The sequence below is a fragment of the Anarrhichthys ocellatus genome, unplaced genomic scaffold (genome assembly GCF_004355925.1).
Source record: "Anarrhichthys ocellatus isolate YVR2014 unplaced genomic scaffold, GSC_Weel_1.0 scaffold30, whole genome shotgun sequence".
Lineage (NCBI taxonomy): Eukaryota > Metazoa > Chordata > Actinopteri > Perciformes > Anarhichadidae > Anarrhichthys > Anarrhichthys ocellatus.
Genome location: NW_022280060.1, coordinates 5302781 through 5321657, shown reverse-complemented (window position 1 = coordinate 5321657; position 18877 = coordinate 5302781). Strand labels below are relative to the sequence as shown.

General features: G+C 42.2%; 2 protein-coding genes across 8 annotated transcripts in view; one reads left to right on the top strand and one right to left on the bottom strand.

Annotated features, from left to right (window-relative positions):
- unc13a (unc-13 homolog A (C. elegans)) overlaps window positions 1–3935 on the top strand; it is a 47347-nt gene extending 43412 nt beyond the window's left edge. For 6 of the 7 annotated variants that reach the window (XM_031864067.1, XM_031864066.1, XM_031864065.1 and 3 more), the window contains 2 exons: window positions 136–295; window positions 386–3935. In XM_031864067.1, coding sequence (XP_031719927.1) covers window positions 136–295; window positions 386–674 — 449 coding nt within the window. In that variant the 3' untranslated portion in view covers window positions 675–3935. The remainder of the gene's footprint in view (window positions 1–135; window positions 296–385) is intronic. The other variant, XM_031864069.1, reaches the window with a different exon arrangement.
- On the bottom strand, window positions 1459–18807 carry LOC116392440 (unconventional myosin-Vb). Its single transcript, XM_031863876.1, has 35 exons — window positions 18525–18807; window positions 17733–17843; window positions 17462–17630; window positions 16666–16810; window positions 16185–16341; window positions 15940–16083; window positions 15759–15840; window positions 15506–15610; window positions 14716–14828; window positions 14352–14620; window positions 14172–14253; window positions 13421–13561; window positions 13127–13258; window positions 12966–13049; window positions 12758–12874; window positions 12580–12677; window positions 12371–12457; window positions 11639–11959; window positions 11056–11212; window positions 10665–10904; window positions 10343–10552; window positions 10109–10202; window positions 9854–10002; window positions 9555–9758; window positions 9339–9439; window positions 9111–9225; window positions 8684–8789; window positions 7885–7998; window positions 6840–6991; window positions 6452–6541; window positions 6129–6261; window positions 5740–6037; window positions 4493–4667; window positions 4317–4397; window positions 1459–4231 (listed from the first exon to the last, which is right to left on the bottom strand). Exons 1-35 carry the CDS (start codon window positions 18549–18551, stop codon window positions 4070–4072), a joined length of 4965 nt encoding a protein of 1654 aa, XP_031719736.1. The 5' UTR covers window positions 18552–18807; the 3' UTR covers window positions 1459–4069.
- Between the last annotated feature and the right edge of the window lie 70 nt (window positions 18808–18877).

The following is an 18877-nucleotide window of genomic DNA, read 5'->3' as shown; positions in this document are numbered from 1 at the left end:
CACACACACACACACACACACACACACACACACACACACACACACACACACACACACACACACACACACACACACACACACACACACACACACACACACACCCATTTCCTCTCCCTCCATCTCTCTCTGTCTCAGTTGTGGCTGCCAATGACCTGAGGTGGCAGACTCAAGGAATATTCCGGCCCTTTGTGGAGGTGTATATCATCGGCCCTCATCTCAGCGATAAGAAAAGGAAGTACGCCACCAAGTCGAAGAACAACAGTTGGGCTCCCAAATACAACGAAACCTTCACTTTGTGAGTAATAACACTGATTATGATTGGTTGTTTTGTTTCAAGGTTGTAGAAAATGTCTGAACAAATTGATTCTCTTCTCTTCACTTGCAGCACCCTGAGTAGCGAGGTGGGTCCTGAGTGCTACGAGCTACAGGTGTGTGTGAAGGACTACTGCTTTGCACGGGAGGACCGCACCGTGGGCATGGCGGTCCTGCAGCTGAAGGACATGGCCTCCAAAGGCAGCGTCGCCTGCTGGCTGCCGCTGGGCAAACGCATCCACATGGACGAGACGGGCCTCACCGTCCTGCGCATCCTCTCCCAACGCAACAACGACGACGTGGCCAAGGAGTTCGTCAAGCTCAAGTCGGACCAGCGCTCTGCAGAGGAGGGCCGCAGCTAAGAGACACCACGGAATTAAAAAAAAAAAAAAAAAAAAAAAAAAAAAGGACCCATCTGAAGCTCAATCAGACGCCTGTCACCTACTGCCCTGGAGCTCTCCTGAGCCACCGCTAGCCACTGCCCTGCTGATCCAGTGTTGTAAAAGTCAACAGTCACCACACATCCAGTGCTATAAATACATTCATTTCAGTCGAAAGTACACAAATCATCACTCATTTTCTTCTTTATTGTTGCAAATACAATTAGCCATCCTTTGGATGAACAATACATAGAGTTTAATCATGAAGCATATATCTACTTTCCTCGGTCCGTAGAGGTGAGTCATGCCATTTCATACACACACACACACACACCCCTCATTTGACTGGTCGAGGTGAGAAATATCTTGTAGCCTTTAATATTTTTGGCTTCTTCTCGTCCCTTCCCTAGCTTGCACCTGCTCAGAGAAGGGATGGCAAGTGCCAGCAGATAATCACTGAAATATGCCAAGACCAGCCCTAAGCACAACAGGACCAAGTGTCCAACTGACCCATTAGCAACAGCAACAACGGCTGCAAGGCCTCAAATATTCCAGATATTGGGCGGGGGGGGGGGGGGAAACCACTATTTAGTTAAGATAATTTAAATATTTATTTACTGCTCTCTTCCAAATTATATTTATATTTAAATAATTCTATACATCATAATATATGAAAGACATATATGTAAAGATATATACAGGATTATTCGATGGACGTGTGGTCTTTGAAAGATTGTCCTCGTCTGTCTTTTTGTCCATCTACCCTGTAACAGAGCACACTGCCTGACACCCTTAATGCCTTCTGTCTCGTTTACCCTCGTGCGTATGTCTCCTATATAGCGACTGTAAAGAGATTAATCTGATGAAAACACGCCCTCAAGCACTGTGGTTCATCAGAGTATACAGTATGGGTGTGAAGAATGTCCAGGTGTGAATGCATAACCTGCGTATCGAGCACATGTGGAGCTCATAACGTGCGAGTGTGTTTGTAAGTTGTTCTAACGTTGACCTCATGTAGCCGCCCGTGTTGCCTGTTACCTGCAAATGTAATCACAGAAAGCCATCGTGAGCAAAGAACATCACGCGGAGGGGGGTGTTCATATTCAGATTTTGGAGGATTTTCAAAGTGTCTTTTACTCCAGGGGATTAAGCGTCCTATATGTCATGTCGTGTTACTGTAAACATTCCCAACAGCCCTCGACTGGGTGTGTGAGAGGTGCATGATAGGAGAGGAAGAAAAAACTTGACTGCCACTTCCTTTTCTTAAAAAAAAAACAAAAAACAATTTGCCAAATGAAAACCTGCATGTAATTACATCATAAATACCTGAGATCCTATTTTGCAAAAGCAACATGCGTTGAGGAAAAAGTGTTGAGGTGGGACAGCACAGATCTTTAATGATCTAGCACCCACGATTCTGCTGCAGGTGCTGTAACCTTGATCTCTGATACCGAGAAGCCAGGCCTCTGCTGCCATTTAAAAGAGGGGCTACAGCTTGGTAGAGATGCAGTGTGAACATCTGGGAGCACAGGGTCTTTAACGCACCCACAATAACACATTTATACTTTATTTTTCAGTAATAGTTTTGTTGAATGGCAGGTATTACACATCAAGGCTTCAAATCATTCTACAGCTAAATTCACTTCTTGATTTCATGTGAAACGAAATGTTTTTAATTGATTATTGCCTGTCCAGCATGTCTCTTAATTAAAGTTATATTTTTATGAATGCCCTTTTAAAAAACTAAAAAAGTTTGATTGGTTTATTTATCTATAAGAAGTATGTATGTTTGGAAAACAGTCCAAGTTTAATGACGACAGGGTATTTTGCTTGTTTTTTTTCTATTCCTGCCTTTTTTTTAAGTTCCCCCCAAAAGCACTTGATCGTAAATGAATAATTTAACCGGCCCCCTCTTTTGAACAAGGTGTAAGAACTGAACTCTATGCATCTAATCTATACGAACCTATGTAGATGAGTCGTTTTCGAAGCAGTCTTATAATGTTTACATTGTGGATTATCCTTATATCAGCACAAGTGTTTGTCTGATATGTTGTACATGCTGTCTCTATTGTAATGGGCCAAATATCACAACGGTAGTCGAGCTGATTAGAGACTGAAATTTGTTTGTACAGCTTTTCAATGCTGAGGAAACTAATCTGAAACGGAGAGATTGATTATTGTTGTTGTTGTTGGCCGTTGTAAATAGCTCGGATGTAACAAACACATGTCAGCCTATGTGAGTTGAAGTTTGCTGCTCTTTTGTAGACTTGAATATTTGCTCTGAGTGACTGAGTTGGGGATTATGTGTATTGGTGCCCAATCTGGATATGTAGCTATTATTGAACGATATAGGACGGCCTTGTACACACTGGAGAAGAATAACAAGGACTTGGTAGAAATCTGATCATTTTATGGGTTTAAGAGCCGAATAAAGACACAGAAAACTACCCACCTAAGTTAACTACATCTAAACATGTTGTCTTTCTCTAGTGTGTACACATTTTTTCTATTCGAGGGAACATCGGCACAGTCTTTTAATTACAGGTACTCAACTGTCACATAGCTGGAAATGCCACGAAAAAAATCTTTATTTATTGCTGTTGACAATGATACTTCAGTCTCCTCCTCCAGAGGCTCAGTTTGCGTGTTTGGGTGTTGGAATGCGCACGGGAATGCGCACGGGAATGCACACGGAAATGAAGGACAAGGATAAATGTAGAAGCACAATGAAAAGCACGCGGACAAAGAGCAGACAGACGTGCATGATCTGTTCTGTCTAGCTGACCGGGCCACACAGACAGACAGACAGACAGACCGCTGCACAGCGACGCCGGTCCTGTACTTCCAGAAAAGGTGCATGATGGGAACAATAAAACAAAAAGAAAAAATGTGTTGTGCCAGCACGCAGAATTATTTGATGTTAATTGCCAATTGATGTCTCCTTTTATTTTGATATTTCATTATTGTTTTCTATTTTTCAAATGTTTGTGAATATATAAATATGTATTACTGATGATGTGTAGTGGTACAAAGTACTCGCATGAGGATTTTTTTATACACGAGATGTTTCTAATTTTTTGCGTTTTTTTTATTCTGGTTGTTCTTATTGGGGGTTGAGGTGACTGGGACTGCAGTCTCATTGTGTTTCTGCTTCCAATAAAATATGAAAAGAAAAACACTTTCATCTCATTTCTTGTTCATCAAACTGTACTGAGATATGGCTGGACCTTTGCTGTGCACAGACTAATCCACTGATTGTTGATAGTTTCATTAAACACCTTCTGGAAGTTATTTCAAATGACTAAACGCATTAGGTCTGGGAATCAAATCTGACAACACAGTAATATATTCACTCTGAACAGACAATGCATCCTGTTCTAGGCTCTGCGGACAAAGGAGATCTTGAGGGAGTCTGGGATGACTAACTGCTCAGCACGGAGGACGGGGGGAGGCAAGTAGGGAAATGTGACTGGAAACACTCGCCTCACGTCCATGAGGAGCTGTGGAGGCTGACCGTCAGAACGGCCTTTAAGAAGCCCCTAGAAGAGCAAAGACAGAGACCACTCACATTAGACACGCTTCTTGTACACGGGAAGCCCTTGCAGCTGTAAGGCGGTACAGTACCTGGACAGTACGGATGAAATTCAGTGTGACTCTTTCATCGAGGTCACTGCCGGGAGTGTAGAGGGTCAGAATCTTTACAATCTGTCAAACGAAACAGATACCAACATAGAGTTATATACACTTCAACTGCACAACAATTTGTTCTTTCTTCAAGCAGGATGCAGATAGAGACCCACCTGTTGGCTGGACAGGGCAGTGCAGGTCTGAACAAGGGCCTTTGCATCCGACTCTGTCTTTTTCCCAGCTTGCAGCAGCTGAACGGCCTGGATGAGGTGCTCCAGTGTGGCCACAGCACCCCCTGTCTGCAGACCTCGGCTCCGCAGCCACTCCTCCAAAAGACTCACATTGTAGCTGAATGAAAATAGTGAGAAAGGCTAATTAAGAAATAATCTCAATTATACAATTCTGACTTTGACAGTATGAAATGAACACTGGGATTTTAAAAAGTTTACAGGAAATACTGTCTTATGACATACTATGTTATGACTTTTTCAAAATATTATACGATAACTTTTTAATAACGTTTTTGAATTACTATGCAATGACTTTTTTATGACTTTTTCGACATGCTATACTATAACTTATTTCGACATAATATAAGTTTACTTTTTTTATTACTTTTTTCGACATACTATTATCTGACTATGTACAGTGTATTTTCAACATACTATTCTATGACTTTCTATATGCTATACTAAGACTTTTTTAAACATACTATACTATGAGCTTTCACAAAGTTGGAAATGCTACAACAAAAATCTTTATGTATTGCTGTTGACAATGATACTTTATTCTCGTCCTTCGGAGGCTCAGTTTGCGTATTTGTATTTTACTTTTCATGACATTTTTCGACATACTAAACTATGACTTTTATATAACGTTTTTCGACTGTTTTATGTATATTTTCAACATGCTATACTACGACTTTTTTACAACTTTTTTCAACCAATAGACACACTATACTATAGCATTTTGGTATTTACATTATCATGACATTTTTATGACATGCTATATATTATGACGTATTTTAATGACATTTTTAGTACATACTTTTATGACATATTTTGTCATAACAGACTATCACTTTTGTATGACTTTTAATGACATATTACACTATGATATGTTTTTGGATTTAATCACAAACTATAATACGATCATTTTCTGACTTTTTATGTTTTTTTGGTACTTCTTCATGAGGCTGTATGCAGGTCATTGAAGAGTGCTCTTTCACTCAGAGAGATGCCATGTGTGTGTGTTTGTGCATTTTGTTGCCTCACTCTCATCACTCTGGGAAGCACCTCATTTAAAGTTAACACAACAGTATAGTATTAGTACTTGTTTCCATTATCAACTGTCCAATCAAGGTGAAAATGCAGAAACAAATGTTGCATATATGTTAATTGATTTCTGTGTATATTTCTACCGTATTTGCATGCCACGGCTCCAGCAGCACATGTCTTTCCTCAGCAGGAGGCTGTTAAGAGCGGAGGCAGAGATGAGGTAGATGAGCTGGTTGAAGGCTTGCTCCATCAGTGTTGGGGACAGATCCTGATGGGACAAAGCGGTGTGAAGGGCTCCCAGCTTCCTCAGCACCGCCGCCATAGTCGGAGCATCGCCTCCCACAGTCCTGGGGTCCGAACCCGCTCGCTTTCTGGACATTACCGACTTCCCTGCCAAGCCAGACAGACCTGGGATGGTCTCACTCTCCAACAGAGCAGGGACTGAGGGAGAGAGGGAGCATGAGGTGAGATTAGAGGAGTAGTGGAGGATGGAGCATTAATAGCATCGGTATTGTCTTAGTTATAGTGGTACCTATGATGTTTTGCAGATGTTTTTCAGTGATGAAAAGGAGCTGCTGATAGGCCTGGATACAGAGGTCACTCAGGGTGCGAATCAAGTCACTCAGATCAGCGGTCAGTGGAACCACTTCGTCTGAGTCAAGGGTCTAAAAAGCAATCAATCCACTTTAATGCATTGATATGGATGAACTCCCAACTACTACAAACATTATGTTCTATTAATTCTATTTGTCAGAGACTGTGAGTTCATCAGAGACTGTGTGTGCTGGACGTCTAGAAGTCTGTTTTTGGATTTGATATATAGATGTAAATCATAATAAAACATGTGCGTCCTACCTGTTTTGGGGAGTGCTGGGTCAACAGGTCGTGCAGCAGACAGGCGTTTCTCAGCCACAGAGCTGTCATATCTACATCGTTACTATGTTTCTGCAGGAACAGATGGGATGAGTAAAGGTTGTATTGTCACTTGGAGATGAAAAAATATATCCGTGCTATTATGTATATTTGTGTGTGAGAGGTATGTTTGGGCTTTGCTGTCATTTACTTTGTCCTTAGGGGCCAAATTGTTGGACAAAACAATCCGCAACAATCACATGAAAGTGGTTCAAAGTCAGTTGTTGATGCTTCCGTGTAAGTGACAAGCTACCCGACATGATGTGATCTGCCCTTACACATTAAACCTCAACCATATGGTCGCACCAAGGAGACTCATAACTCAGGTTACCTTCAGAGCTGCCTTCATAGCAGTGACAGCGGCGCTACAGAGCGAGCGAGCGTGCGCTCGGTCTCCGCTGCAGTCGGCCTGACGAACACACAGGAAGAGCACGCTGGCAGGCAGGCCAGGAGGCAGAGACAGGGCGCTGTCAACACGGATGTCTGGACCACAGACAGAGAGAGCAGCAATGGCAGAGTGAACACGGCCAGGTCATACTTGTCAGCTACAGAAAAGTTAGTTGAAGTTAAAGGTTTATTCTTGTGTGTCATCCTCATCATCCTAAGAGGCACCGCTACAAGTGTGGTCTCAACATCCCACCAACGAGTTTCTAAAGCATTTAAAAGAATCCCCTTAAAACTGTTGTCAGACACGATCGTGTCATTCCAGAGAAAAAACATACTTTGTTTATATAAATACTTTGTTTGGTGGGTGTTTCCAATGAGCAAGTGAAAATGGCACCATACGTTTAAGGAGTCACTATGATGCAGTCCCACGTATCCACACAAACTCACTATTTTGTAAATCACAATTGTGCACAAGAAAAGCATGGACACTTTTTCGACACAATTAGTTTAGAGTTGAAACTTTCAGTTGATTAATCAATTGACAAAGAAAATATCAATCATTCCCTAGTTCTAGCCTCTAGCCTCCAGTCTTGAAAAATGATATCCAATGTTGCTCTATGAAGAACTTTGGCCTGCATGATTGTATGAAAGGTGCTATATAAATAAAGTTGAGATGAGTTATAGGCCTACAGAAGTTTCCTTTTAAATATGCTGTTTACCAGGTCAAATGTCAAAGGGCTTGTATTCTAGTTTAATGTCAACATGAAACTGTATGCAGGTTTAGAGGACAGAATATCTAGCGGAATGCTGGTATTTGTGCTTTCTGCTGTGATGCTTTTTAATGTCTGCTAATAGTGCCATGCCACTGAATAACGAAGTATGTAAGTATCTATAGCCATGATATAAATTACTTTTGTGTGTTTTCTATATAAAAGTTTGAATGCTTCTATGCACTAAGACCTGAATATGGTGTTTGTTTACTGTCTCACCTGTGATGAGGTTCTTGATGAGCTTGGCTTCGTCTCTCTTCCTACATTCCAGCAAACCAGTGACTGCTGCTGGCTTCGTGCGGGATGGACTGGAGGACGTCTCCGGGTTGAAAACTGATGAGAGCACAAAAACAAACAACTGAAACAACAGCACTGGCTGAAAACTACAGCGATGTAAGAGAAGATATAATAATTTGAAGGTTTATACTTTATAAAATTGATACTTTAAAAATTGACTACTGTTGGTTTATAAAGCACAGGATGGTTTAAGGCCAAAATACATTTCTGATCTTCTGCAACCTTATGAAACATCCAGACCTCTATTCTTTTTTAGCCTGTTTCTATTTTCTATTGTCTTAGATATTTAATGAGTGTTTTTAAATGTATTTGAATGTCCTTTTATAATGTATTTCCTTTGCACTTTGTCTCAAAGCTTCTAATGGTTTTTGTTTTATGTAAAGCACTTTGAAGTACATTGTTGGTGAAATATGCGATATAAATAAACCTGCCTTAATATGTTGTACTCAAGTTCGTAAATAACCTGCTGAGTGGAAAAAGTCAGTGGATGGAAGGCATTTTTTATTTATATGAACGTTTGATCCCATTATGATATTTCTCTAATGATAAGTGTTTACTCATCGGCTTTCATGTACATTTTAACATCAATATTTGTGGGAGCAATATACGTTAAGGATCCAAATATAGCTATGTACTGTGATGTCAAGAAAAACCACCAAACACTTTATTCTGAAAGTGCATAGCAAACCAAAAGCTCGGAATTCTTCCGATGAGATCTCACCTTGTGTCAGGAGCCGTCTGAGTGAGACTGTGTTTTTAAGCTCCTTCAGCTCTCTCCTCAGTCGGACACACTCGTGTTCTCTGGCCTCTAGCAGTGCCTGCAGTTCCTTCACACACAAACACACTCACATTTAGGATTCGTGGCTTACAGCCAATGCTCTAAACCAAACTGACTTTCAGTAGAAAAAGCTTCAACATTTCATAAAGATTACAAGCAGCCAGAATCCACTGGCTCTTACTTTATAGACTGTGGCGTGATGATGTCAGAGAGAACAGGTGAGTGACTAGGACACATTTAGGAAGGGGCTTTTATGTCAGTGCAGAAACAAAGACCATTAGGACTCATCTACCCATGTCTTTCAATCTATAAATAGTCTTTCCGCAGAATCCTTCATGCACCACAGATAACTGCCTTCATAAACCGATACCTGTTGCTGTGCAGCAGGGGAAGAACCAGAGATAGCGTGACTAAGCTGGCACCTCAGAGCCTCCAGCTCCTCCTCCCTGTGACTGTGCTGGCTACGCAGCTGGCTCTCCAGAAACCTGACACAGACAAGGGGAGACATAACAACAGCATCCCAGAGTTCATCCACTGAATATAAATCACAGCATAGATTTGCAGGGGAAGCAAGTTGACACACTAGTGACCGACTGACTTGTTGGCCACTCGTACAGCGTCGTAAGCGTGTGCCAGGTCCTCTCCTTTCATCTTCACTGCCGGGTCTTTGGCTACGTCCATCTTCTCCATCAACTGGTCCTGTCAATGCAAACACGAACACAGACATATTTATTACCTGATGAGATTGTGTTGCAAGTTCAATGCTCAAAAAATGTCTTCGCCACCAAAACTGAGGTTTTGTGACTTTCCTCACCATTGGCGTTTCGATGCCCCACACTGAGACTCTCCTCTCAATGGAGGGAGACGTCACGCTGACCCTGCGGACCTCCTCCGGGGAAGAGAAGGCAGATGAGAAGGGTGACAGTGAGAGTGGGGTGAGAGACTGGGGTGACAGCGGAGTGGGGGAGGAAGGCTCCAAGCTCTGGGTAGAGTCCGTCCTTCTGTGGCCCTTGGTGCGCTGTAGTGAGTGGAAAAAAACCAAGATGGAGTTTCAGACCAAAAATAGTATTTTTCTAAAAGTATTTAAGAGTGCCTGTGGGTGTAGTTATGAACCTCAGTGAGCAGACTCATCTCCCTGAGGTTGTCGTATCTTTGCTCCAGTCTGGTGAACTCTCTCAGGAGACCCTGATACTTTCTCCTCTCCTCATCCAGCTCCGCCCTCAGAGCTGCACTCGCCTGAGACACAGCCTGGTGCACACACTCTGCACACACACAAGGAAAATACAAAAACACTGAGATGAAGAAGACCAAGGTTTTACCCATGAGGCCCATGAGGCCGTGTGATGCTGCAAAGTGAGAAGAACCTACCTTCTTGTGCTTTTTCTTGTTCAAACAAGCGAGCGGAGAGATCCTCTGTGTCTTTGCACAAACTGTCCTTTTCTCTCTGCAGGGCTTGCAACTCCTCAAAAATTAGGAGAGAATGAGAATAAACAATTAAAACTCCTGGATATCAAAATGAACTAAGCTTGCAATGGTATTCTACACGGTTAATAATAGCACAGTGTAAAATGTGTCAAGTTATTCTTGGGTCGGTAGACCTACTTGTGTGAGTTGAAGGATCTCCTGGGCAGCCTTCTCCTCAGCTCTCCTTCTTTCCTCCACCTCCTTGTCGCTGATGACGGGGCAGGGCTGAGGCTTCTCCTGTTTCTGGCTCTCTAATTTCTGTACCGTCGCCCTCAAAGCCTCCAGCTCAGTGTTAGTGGCCTCTCGCTCTGCATGCAGGGTCTCTTTCAAAGCTGCACCCCCCCTGGCCTGGACACACACAAACACAACTCTATTGTGTGAATAGATAATAACTTTTTGAAACACACATCTTAGGGCTTATACCAAGACCACATGACAGGATCAAACTCCCTTCACCCACCTCCTGGTCTGCCCTCAACTGCAGCTGCATCAGTTTGACTTCCATGCCCTTGTTGAGCTCTCTGTACTTCTCCACTGAGCGGGCCTCGGTCTTTAGTTTCATCAGCTCTCTCCTGGCAGCCCTGCGGCGTGCGCAGCACTGCATGAACACCACCGCCGCACGTATTCGCCTGTACGTCTGCCTCGCCAGCCACCCACGCACTCTCGCCTGAAGCAACACAGCAGCCCGCTCTGCCACCAACTGAGGAGGCAAAAAAGGGTTTACATTTTTCATCAGTTCAGTCTTATAACTTTACTTTTATGTCACAATTAATTTATCTTCTAAACAGAGCAAAGTCAAAAAAAATTGACATTTTAAAACATTTTGAAGCAGGTTATGATAGAATTCTGACCAGTCTGTATCTGCTGCGGGCCAGTGTTCCCCTGGTGAAGGCCTGGATGGTGACGGTGGCCTGTCGGATCATGAGGAACAGCTGTCTGACCACCATCATGCGGTAAGACTTCTGGATTACTAAGGCAGCCTTGGTGTAGCGCAGCGTCAGGGCCAGTCTGCAGCCAAAATGACAGAGACGATATTTAAGTGCAGAATATCCAATTAAAAGTTCAAGGCTATGTCTGGCAATCTTTGAGTTGGAGATTGATGAAGTTTGCACAAAATATAGAAAAATATCACAGATTATTGCGCACTGTAAAAATCATTGTAGCTCAGCTGAAGTAGTTTAAAACATAAACCTGGCTTCATTATTGGATAAATTACTAATATCTTTAACAAATACATAAAAATACAGACAATTAAATTAGATTTCCATCACCAACGGGTCTGTTTCTGTAAAAATCACTTTCCTTTCAAGAAATAAAAGGACACAGTTAGTATAAACTGTAATATAGAGGAAATACATAAATATTGTATTGCATCAACATATTAATTTCTCTCTCGCACACGGACACACAGACATCTTTTTCTGTCCTCCTCACCGTCTGGCCAGAGCTCCTCTGCAGTATCTCTGTATGGTGACCGTTGCCCAGCAGGTCCTGGTGTATCTCATCCGTGCCAGCCACCCTCTGACCCGGCTCTGGATGATCACTGCAGCCACACGCAGCCTCTCAGCTCTCAGCCTCTCCAGGAGAGCCACCTGACCGGCCCGGAAAAATACTTTGGTCTTTCCAAAGCAGTACTGGTCTGGGTCTGGGATGAGCTGAGGCAGGGCTTGTCTGCACGAGGCCTGGGCCTGCTCCTGACCCTGGGGACCTCGAAGCAGAAGACGGTACCTGCAGAAGAACTCCTCGTACGTCCATCTGGAAACAAAGAATGAGAAAAATGCTTGATAGTTCTGTAAAGATTGTTTGTAAATAGATAAGACTTAAGTAAATAGATAAAGACAATTAAATTGGCATTGTTATAAATGATCTATCTCAAACATGTTTTATATCCCTAAAGACATTAAAGTACATTTTATACCATAAGGTCACAAATTGAAACAAATGCTGCCTAAAAGGTAGGAAAAAAATCCTTATATTTTATACACATAATTAGCAGGTAATGGTCTATCAACAACAAATGGCTGTAGTTATCAAAACTCTGATATAGTCCTCCAAGATTAAGGCACTTTAGGAAAACCAAACTCTGGTCCGTGTGTCTCTCTCATGTCTTTAAATCTGAGCTCTCGTACTTTACAGAGAGACAGAAGAATGTGGAGTACTCGGTACCTGGATGGAAAACCTGCAGCACTGATGCGAATCGTCTCCAGCACCCCACAGGCTCTCAACTGCTGGACTGTCCTCCTGGGGTCAAACCTAACAAAGCAAGGCTGTTAGGCTGCTCGGTGCACACACACACACACACACACAGGCGTCAGGGAAAATGCAAAATCAAATGCATGAACATTTCATTTTGTGAAGACAAAACAAAGACATACATGAAAGCTTCTTTGAGGTCGTTTGGTTTAATACAGCGGACATAGTGAGGAGTGGTGTTGTTCAGAGTGTCCATTAGCATCTGTAAGGACTGACGGAACTGACAGGCACCAAAGACACAGTGTTACAGATAGATTGCTGCACCACAAATGAAGCGAAGTGAAAGTCATAACAGCTCACCTGGAAGCCCACTGTCAGTTTATGCTCTCTGGCGGCTCTTTTCCCTGAACGAACACTTCCATTAGCCACAGAGGAAACATTTCCCTGCTGCTGGAACAATTCAGCCACCAGCTCAGACTGACACACACATGAACGCACACAGAGACAAGTTAGTGGTCCCATAGACACAGAAAAACTAAATGAAACCCAATATGTAACACATACCTACCTGACTTGCTTTGAGGATGTTAATGAGCTCCTCAAAGACTGTATCTCGATTCTTGCCTAAAAAGCCATCGCATTCATATTGCACCTGATGAAAAAAGAGAAAACGTAATAATAATAATATCAGAAACATTTTGTTTGTGTTTGTTGACCCTCATCGCTCACCGTGTCAGCGAAGTGCAGAACGACGAAGGCGCTGTTGGACATGCGAGGTTTCTGGAAGTGAGGGTGTTTCTTGCTCGTCAGGTGTTGATCATACAGCTTCTGCACCCAGCTCTCATCTGAACCTTTGGGCATCTGACGATAAACACAGACACTGAATGAGATTATCACTACAACCACCGAGTTAAAAAATCCAGTGCTTAAAAAAAACATTTTTTTACGTTTGTGAAGATTGATCCAAAAAGACAGATGAAAATAATAAGACAGAAAAGGGGGATGAGAGAGAGGGAGACTGACCCGACACTCCTCATCTAAAAGATCAAACAGGCCCAGTTGTCCCTCTAAGAGATTGATGCACTGCTGATTGTCACTGAACTCAATCCTGCTCCAGGCCAGTTCTTCCCGGACGTACTCCTCCTGCTCCAGGTGGAACACGTGCTGCAGAAGAACACAAAAGAAAAATAGAAAAGATTGAGTGAAAATGAAAATAAAAAAACACTGCAATGACTCTGAAAAGAGAGTTCAAGGAAGCAGACGACCTGCCTATCCTTAACAAAAAGAAACAGCTTGAAAAGATTGACACAGTGAGGCCATAAACAACAGATTGTCACACTGGGAGGACAGTCTGTGCTGGTTTCCCTCACAACAGAGAGGTCAAGACAGAGAAACACTTCCTACCGCATGTTTTAACAATGAGGAAAACAAACCTTTCTTCCCTAAAATCAAAACAATATAATGTGATTTTGGAAATCTTTTTACCCCCAAATAATTACACCACATTGTAGGAGAGAAAGACTATGCAAAACTACAAACAAGACGGACATTAACAGCGGAAAAAATGATTCAAAATAACATTTGTTGCTGTACAATTTGAAGTATTTTTGTTTTCATTCAATGAAAGTCAATTGGAATTTGTGATGACAGACTGCAGTGGTGATTGGGCTGATTCCCTGAAGAGTTTAAGAAGAAGAATCTACTGATTAACTGGTTGTAGTAACACACAGCAGTAGACACAGAGACATGTCTTCCTGTCACATGACTTACTTACCCTGTTGAATTGCTGTTGCAGTTTTTCATTTGCATAATTAATGCAGAACTGCTCAAAACTGTTCCGGTCAAAGGTCTCAAACCTGCTCCGTGAGAGAAGACTCGTCAGTCCAACTTTGTAGAAAAACACACTTCAACATTAACTGAACTACAGTAGGCAAAAGCAAAGCTCATCACTCACCCGTAGATGTCTAGTACCCCTATGAAGGATTTGGCCTGTCCCCTCTGTGAACGCAGAGCAGAGTTGAGCCTCTGGACAGTCCAGGTAAACAGCTGGCCATAGATATGTTTGGCCAGTGCATCTCTGGCTTCTACGGCCTGTTGGCCAGACACGGGTTTGACCAGCAGCTCTCCCCCGACAGCCAGTCTACGATGACACAACCAGTGGGCCATCTGAGGTCCTTCTACTCCTAACAGCTTGGAGAAGACAGCCAGAGGTCGGTCGTCTGCCTGGAGAATAAACATAAAGGCTTCAGATGTACCTGTTTCATGCACTCATAGAGAAAAAAGGAACAGGTGAGAGGAGACATAAACACATTTCTTACATCAATATAACTCCGGTCAGAACTTCTCCCACTGGCTTGGATGTTGACATTTCCCAGGTGTAGAACAGCTGACAGGATCCTGAAGAGCTCCATCTGCTGGTCAGGCTGCACACCTGCAATTTCAACAAATTCACCAACAATTTTGTGTTATCTTCATAATCAACTGATATGATTCAATTACATAAGCATCTTACCAGAGCCTGAACAGTTGGTTTTGTTACACTCTGTGTGTGTTCGTGTGAATACTATAGTGAAGACTATCTGGAAGAGGTGGTGGAGAGGACACTGAAGAAATTATTATCCATATTGGATAACCCGGACCACCCTCTCCACCACCTCCTGCAGGGACAGCGGAGCACTTTCTCCAACAGACTGATCCAGCTCCGCTGTCACAAGGACCGATACAGGAGAACATTCCTGCCCTCTGCAATAACACTTTACAACAAATCACCTCTGGCCAGATCATCCTCCACATAATTACACACTGCTACACTGTTGTTTGCTGGTGGTTGATTTTTGCACTACTGTTTTTCACCTAGTTTCTATTTCATTGTATATACTGTGCATTTTTGTTGTTTTATCTTCTATATTCTATATTCTGATATTTAATTTGTCCTACTCTATTATTCTATTGTATATATTGTGCATTTTTTAATACTTAATATATTGGTTACTCTGTTACTCTGCTTCTGGTATGTCTTGCTGCTGTAACATACAGATTTCCCCCTGGGGATGAATAAAGTACATATCTATCTATCTATCTATCTATCTATCTATACAAATATCTTACCCAGGATGGTGAAAGCATTGCGCGTGCGCTCCAGGTCCGACAAGTCATCAGTACCAGGAATCTGCATCTCTCCCTGGCTGGTGTAGCGGAAATGCTCAGGTGCATCTGGAGGAAAAACATAAAGCACAGTCACACTGCTATTAACATTATTTACATTATTTACACTATAATACACAAAACGTTAAGGACACAGGGAATGGACATGGTAATATTTGAGATCAAGCTGGTGGGGTCGCCTGTGATTAAGTCTCACCCAGTTTTAGGGTTCTCATTTCAGGCAACTCTCTGGAAGCACACAGCTGGTAGAAGATGTGGTAGTTCCTCTCTGCTGACGCCTTACATGCACAGGAACATAAAGACAATAATCATGAACAGGTGCATAATAAATGAAGGATTCTTATGTGCAAAAGTATCCCTCTGGCTAAAGAGCTTACTTGGAAGACAACCCTAGACTTCTCCAGTAGATACGTCCTCATGTTTGCCCCAATGATGTCCCCTTTTCTGCCAAAGCCGATCTCGATGTACTTCCCAAAACGACTACTGTTGTCATTTCGAGTGGTTTTAGCATTCCCAATAGACTGTAGGCAAAAGTACATGTTGTCTGTATCTTTAAAAGAAAACCATCATTGATGGAAAAAACCTTGTTTCTAAGTGATACAACTATTCAACCATCCATCACCTCCATAATTGGGTTGGAAGCCAGAACCCTCTCCTCCACGCTGGTCTGCTGTGATGCTCCTCCAACCACAGCAAAGTATCGCATGGTGAATTTGGCTGAGACCGTTTTCCCCGAGCCAGACTCTCCACTGATGATGATAGACTGGTTTTTCTCCTCCCTATACACACAGTTATACTATCAAAACCCATACAGTGAAGTTATGCGGAGACAGTCAGTGTTGTTGCACTACACCATAAGCAAGAAAGTATAGGAAATATTCTAATTGAAGTATGTTTTACTGTATACAGTTTGAAATGATACACACTCCTACATAATTGTATTTGTCTTATGTTTCTGCATGATTTATGTTGTTTACTTTTGTTATTTTAGACTTTTGTGATTGTTTATAATGTTTACTGTGGTGAGATTCCTCCTGTAAGCCATGAGAGGTTTTGTTAAATCTCACGTGCACAACTGGTTGTCATAGCATTTCACCTCTGACCTGGTCATAGTGCGGTAGGCTTCCTCTGCCACAGAGAAGATGTGGGGTTCCATGTCGGCCATGTCCTGACCGCTATAAGCATCGATCACCTCCTCTCCGTATATGGGGAGCTGGTCATAGGGATTGAAGGCGACTAACACAATACCTGGAGGGACGGGAGAGAAAGTCACATCAGCACGAGACTGTGGATATTCATTGGACTTATCTTTCATTAAAAAGATCATAGAAATTAAATATTATGTAATAGCCATTTCATTTGAATCTGTTTAAAAAAACAAAATCTTTGAGGAGTAAACCATTTGGAATTATACGTGTAATACCTTCACCATTGACAAAGCAAATCTAAATACAATTCAAAATGTATTTTTGTCACTCTTAACTAAAGAGAATATAAACACACAACCTTTCTCATTTTAAAGAGATTTAAGGGTTTAAAAAAAAACACTAATTGATAAAACATGATAAAATTACTCAAATTTAATGTAAACAAAAAAACCAAGTGATTTTTTGTAAAGGGGCAGAGGGACTTTTGGAAAATACGTAATCACATCTTAAACAGGTGGCAGTGAGGGAGTTGCGTCCCTGTCTCAACCTTTGACCTCCTGTAAGATAGTCGACATTATGAGCTGTTATCATACAGACAGAAGCACACAGGAGCTGACTGTTAGTGGCACATTGCCAGCACAAATCCAAAAGACTTTCTATCACTAATGTTGTCCCACATTTAGTTGGACAGTCGTCTCTCTTTTGGTTAGAATCTCCCTCGTTTGTCTGCTTTTCCCCGTCCGGTGTTTACCACAGTACGTGTAGATGCTGTTGTAGTCCAGGAATCGAACCCGCAGGTTGTGCAAGACTGCAGGTTCATGGAGGAAGCTCAGAGCTGTCAGATCATTTTCCCCCTCCAGGATGGCGGGGTTCCCCAGCGGTGGGAGATCAGAGGGGGACACCACTGGGTATTGGGCCTCCTAGGAGAAGGAAGTTCAGAGTTCTTGTTGCGGGACACTGGAGCTGGAGGACAATACTTGAGCATTGATTTTTGGGTAATATAAAGGTAGTGCATGTCTCACCGTTCCATCAGAGAGCTGTAGCAGTAGATGTTTCTCTCCAGGACTGTAGTCCCGAAGGAGCAGGCCTGACACCCAAACTGCATCGGGGTCAGGAATCCACACACTTGCTCCCTAGCGAGGAAGCAGATTTAATTGGAAATTAAAGAGAGAAAGAGATACTGCAGGTTGAACTCATTCCCACATGTACTGAGCCCCTTTGGAGTCCAGGAAAGGATATATTTTAACTGCATAATATGCTATTTTTTGTCCCGACACTCTTCAGGTACACGTAACACTTCCTGGCCACACCCAGACAAGATATTTGTCGCCCATCAGCATAAAAGGCTCCTAAACGGTGTTAAAAATTAACACTGGTCATCCTACTCTAAAGTGCCTGCATAGATTAGTCATTACCTACTTCTAAAATATCAACTTCGCCTATTAATTTGTCCATTTTACAAAGAAATCCACACTTTTATTACAATTCTATAAATTACTGAGCACCAAGTTTACAGAAATAGATAGAAAAAAGTTAAGAATTTATCACATAAAATCTGTTCATAACTGACATATTGGCTGAAGAACCCATGCAAAAGGTAGAGGTAATCATTTAGGCATTATCATTTTTGTATTAAACTTTGCATGACTGGGAAAGGCTGACACACCCATACCAGACATGTCATCATAATTCATACTTAATTATATAGAATACAGTTTAATAATTACTCTTCTTTCTATGACCAAACAGCCGCTCCTGCAGGAGAGAATGATAATCCCATTAAAAACAGAAAAACACATTCAAGTCAGTCTTACCTTACTGTACAGCTCCAGTGACGTCATCTTAACTACCTTAAAGCATGCAGATCAACATGATTAAAAAATCAACAGTGGGTTCACATCAACACGTCCCTCTGAAGGAACAGCCTGTATCCTCGACACCTCCGCAGAAGAGCCGCTGTGTCCTGGTGACAGTATTTTGCACTTTGTCCAGGCTCACATGAGGACTGTCAAGTTAACTGTTAATCTGTGGGAGGACGCAGTGATTGGATGGAGGGGTTTCTCCATTTGAATGTGCACAGTGTGAACAGGGTGGCCTCTCAAAGACATACTTTTGCAGGATCAAATGTATCTAAACAGTATTTTCAGTAGTTTTAAAAGGGAAAAAA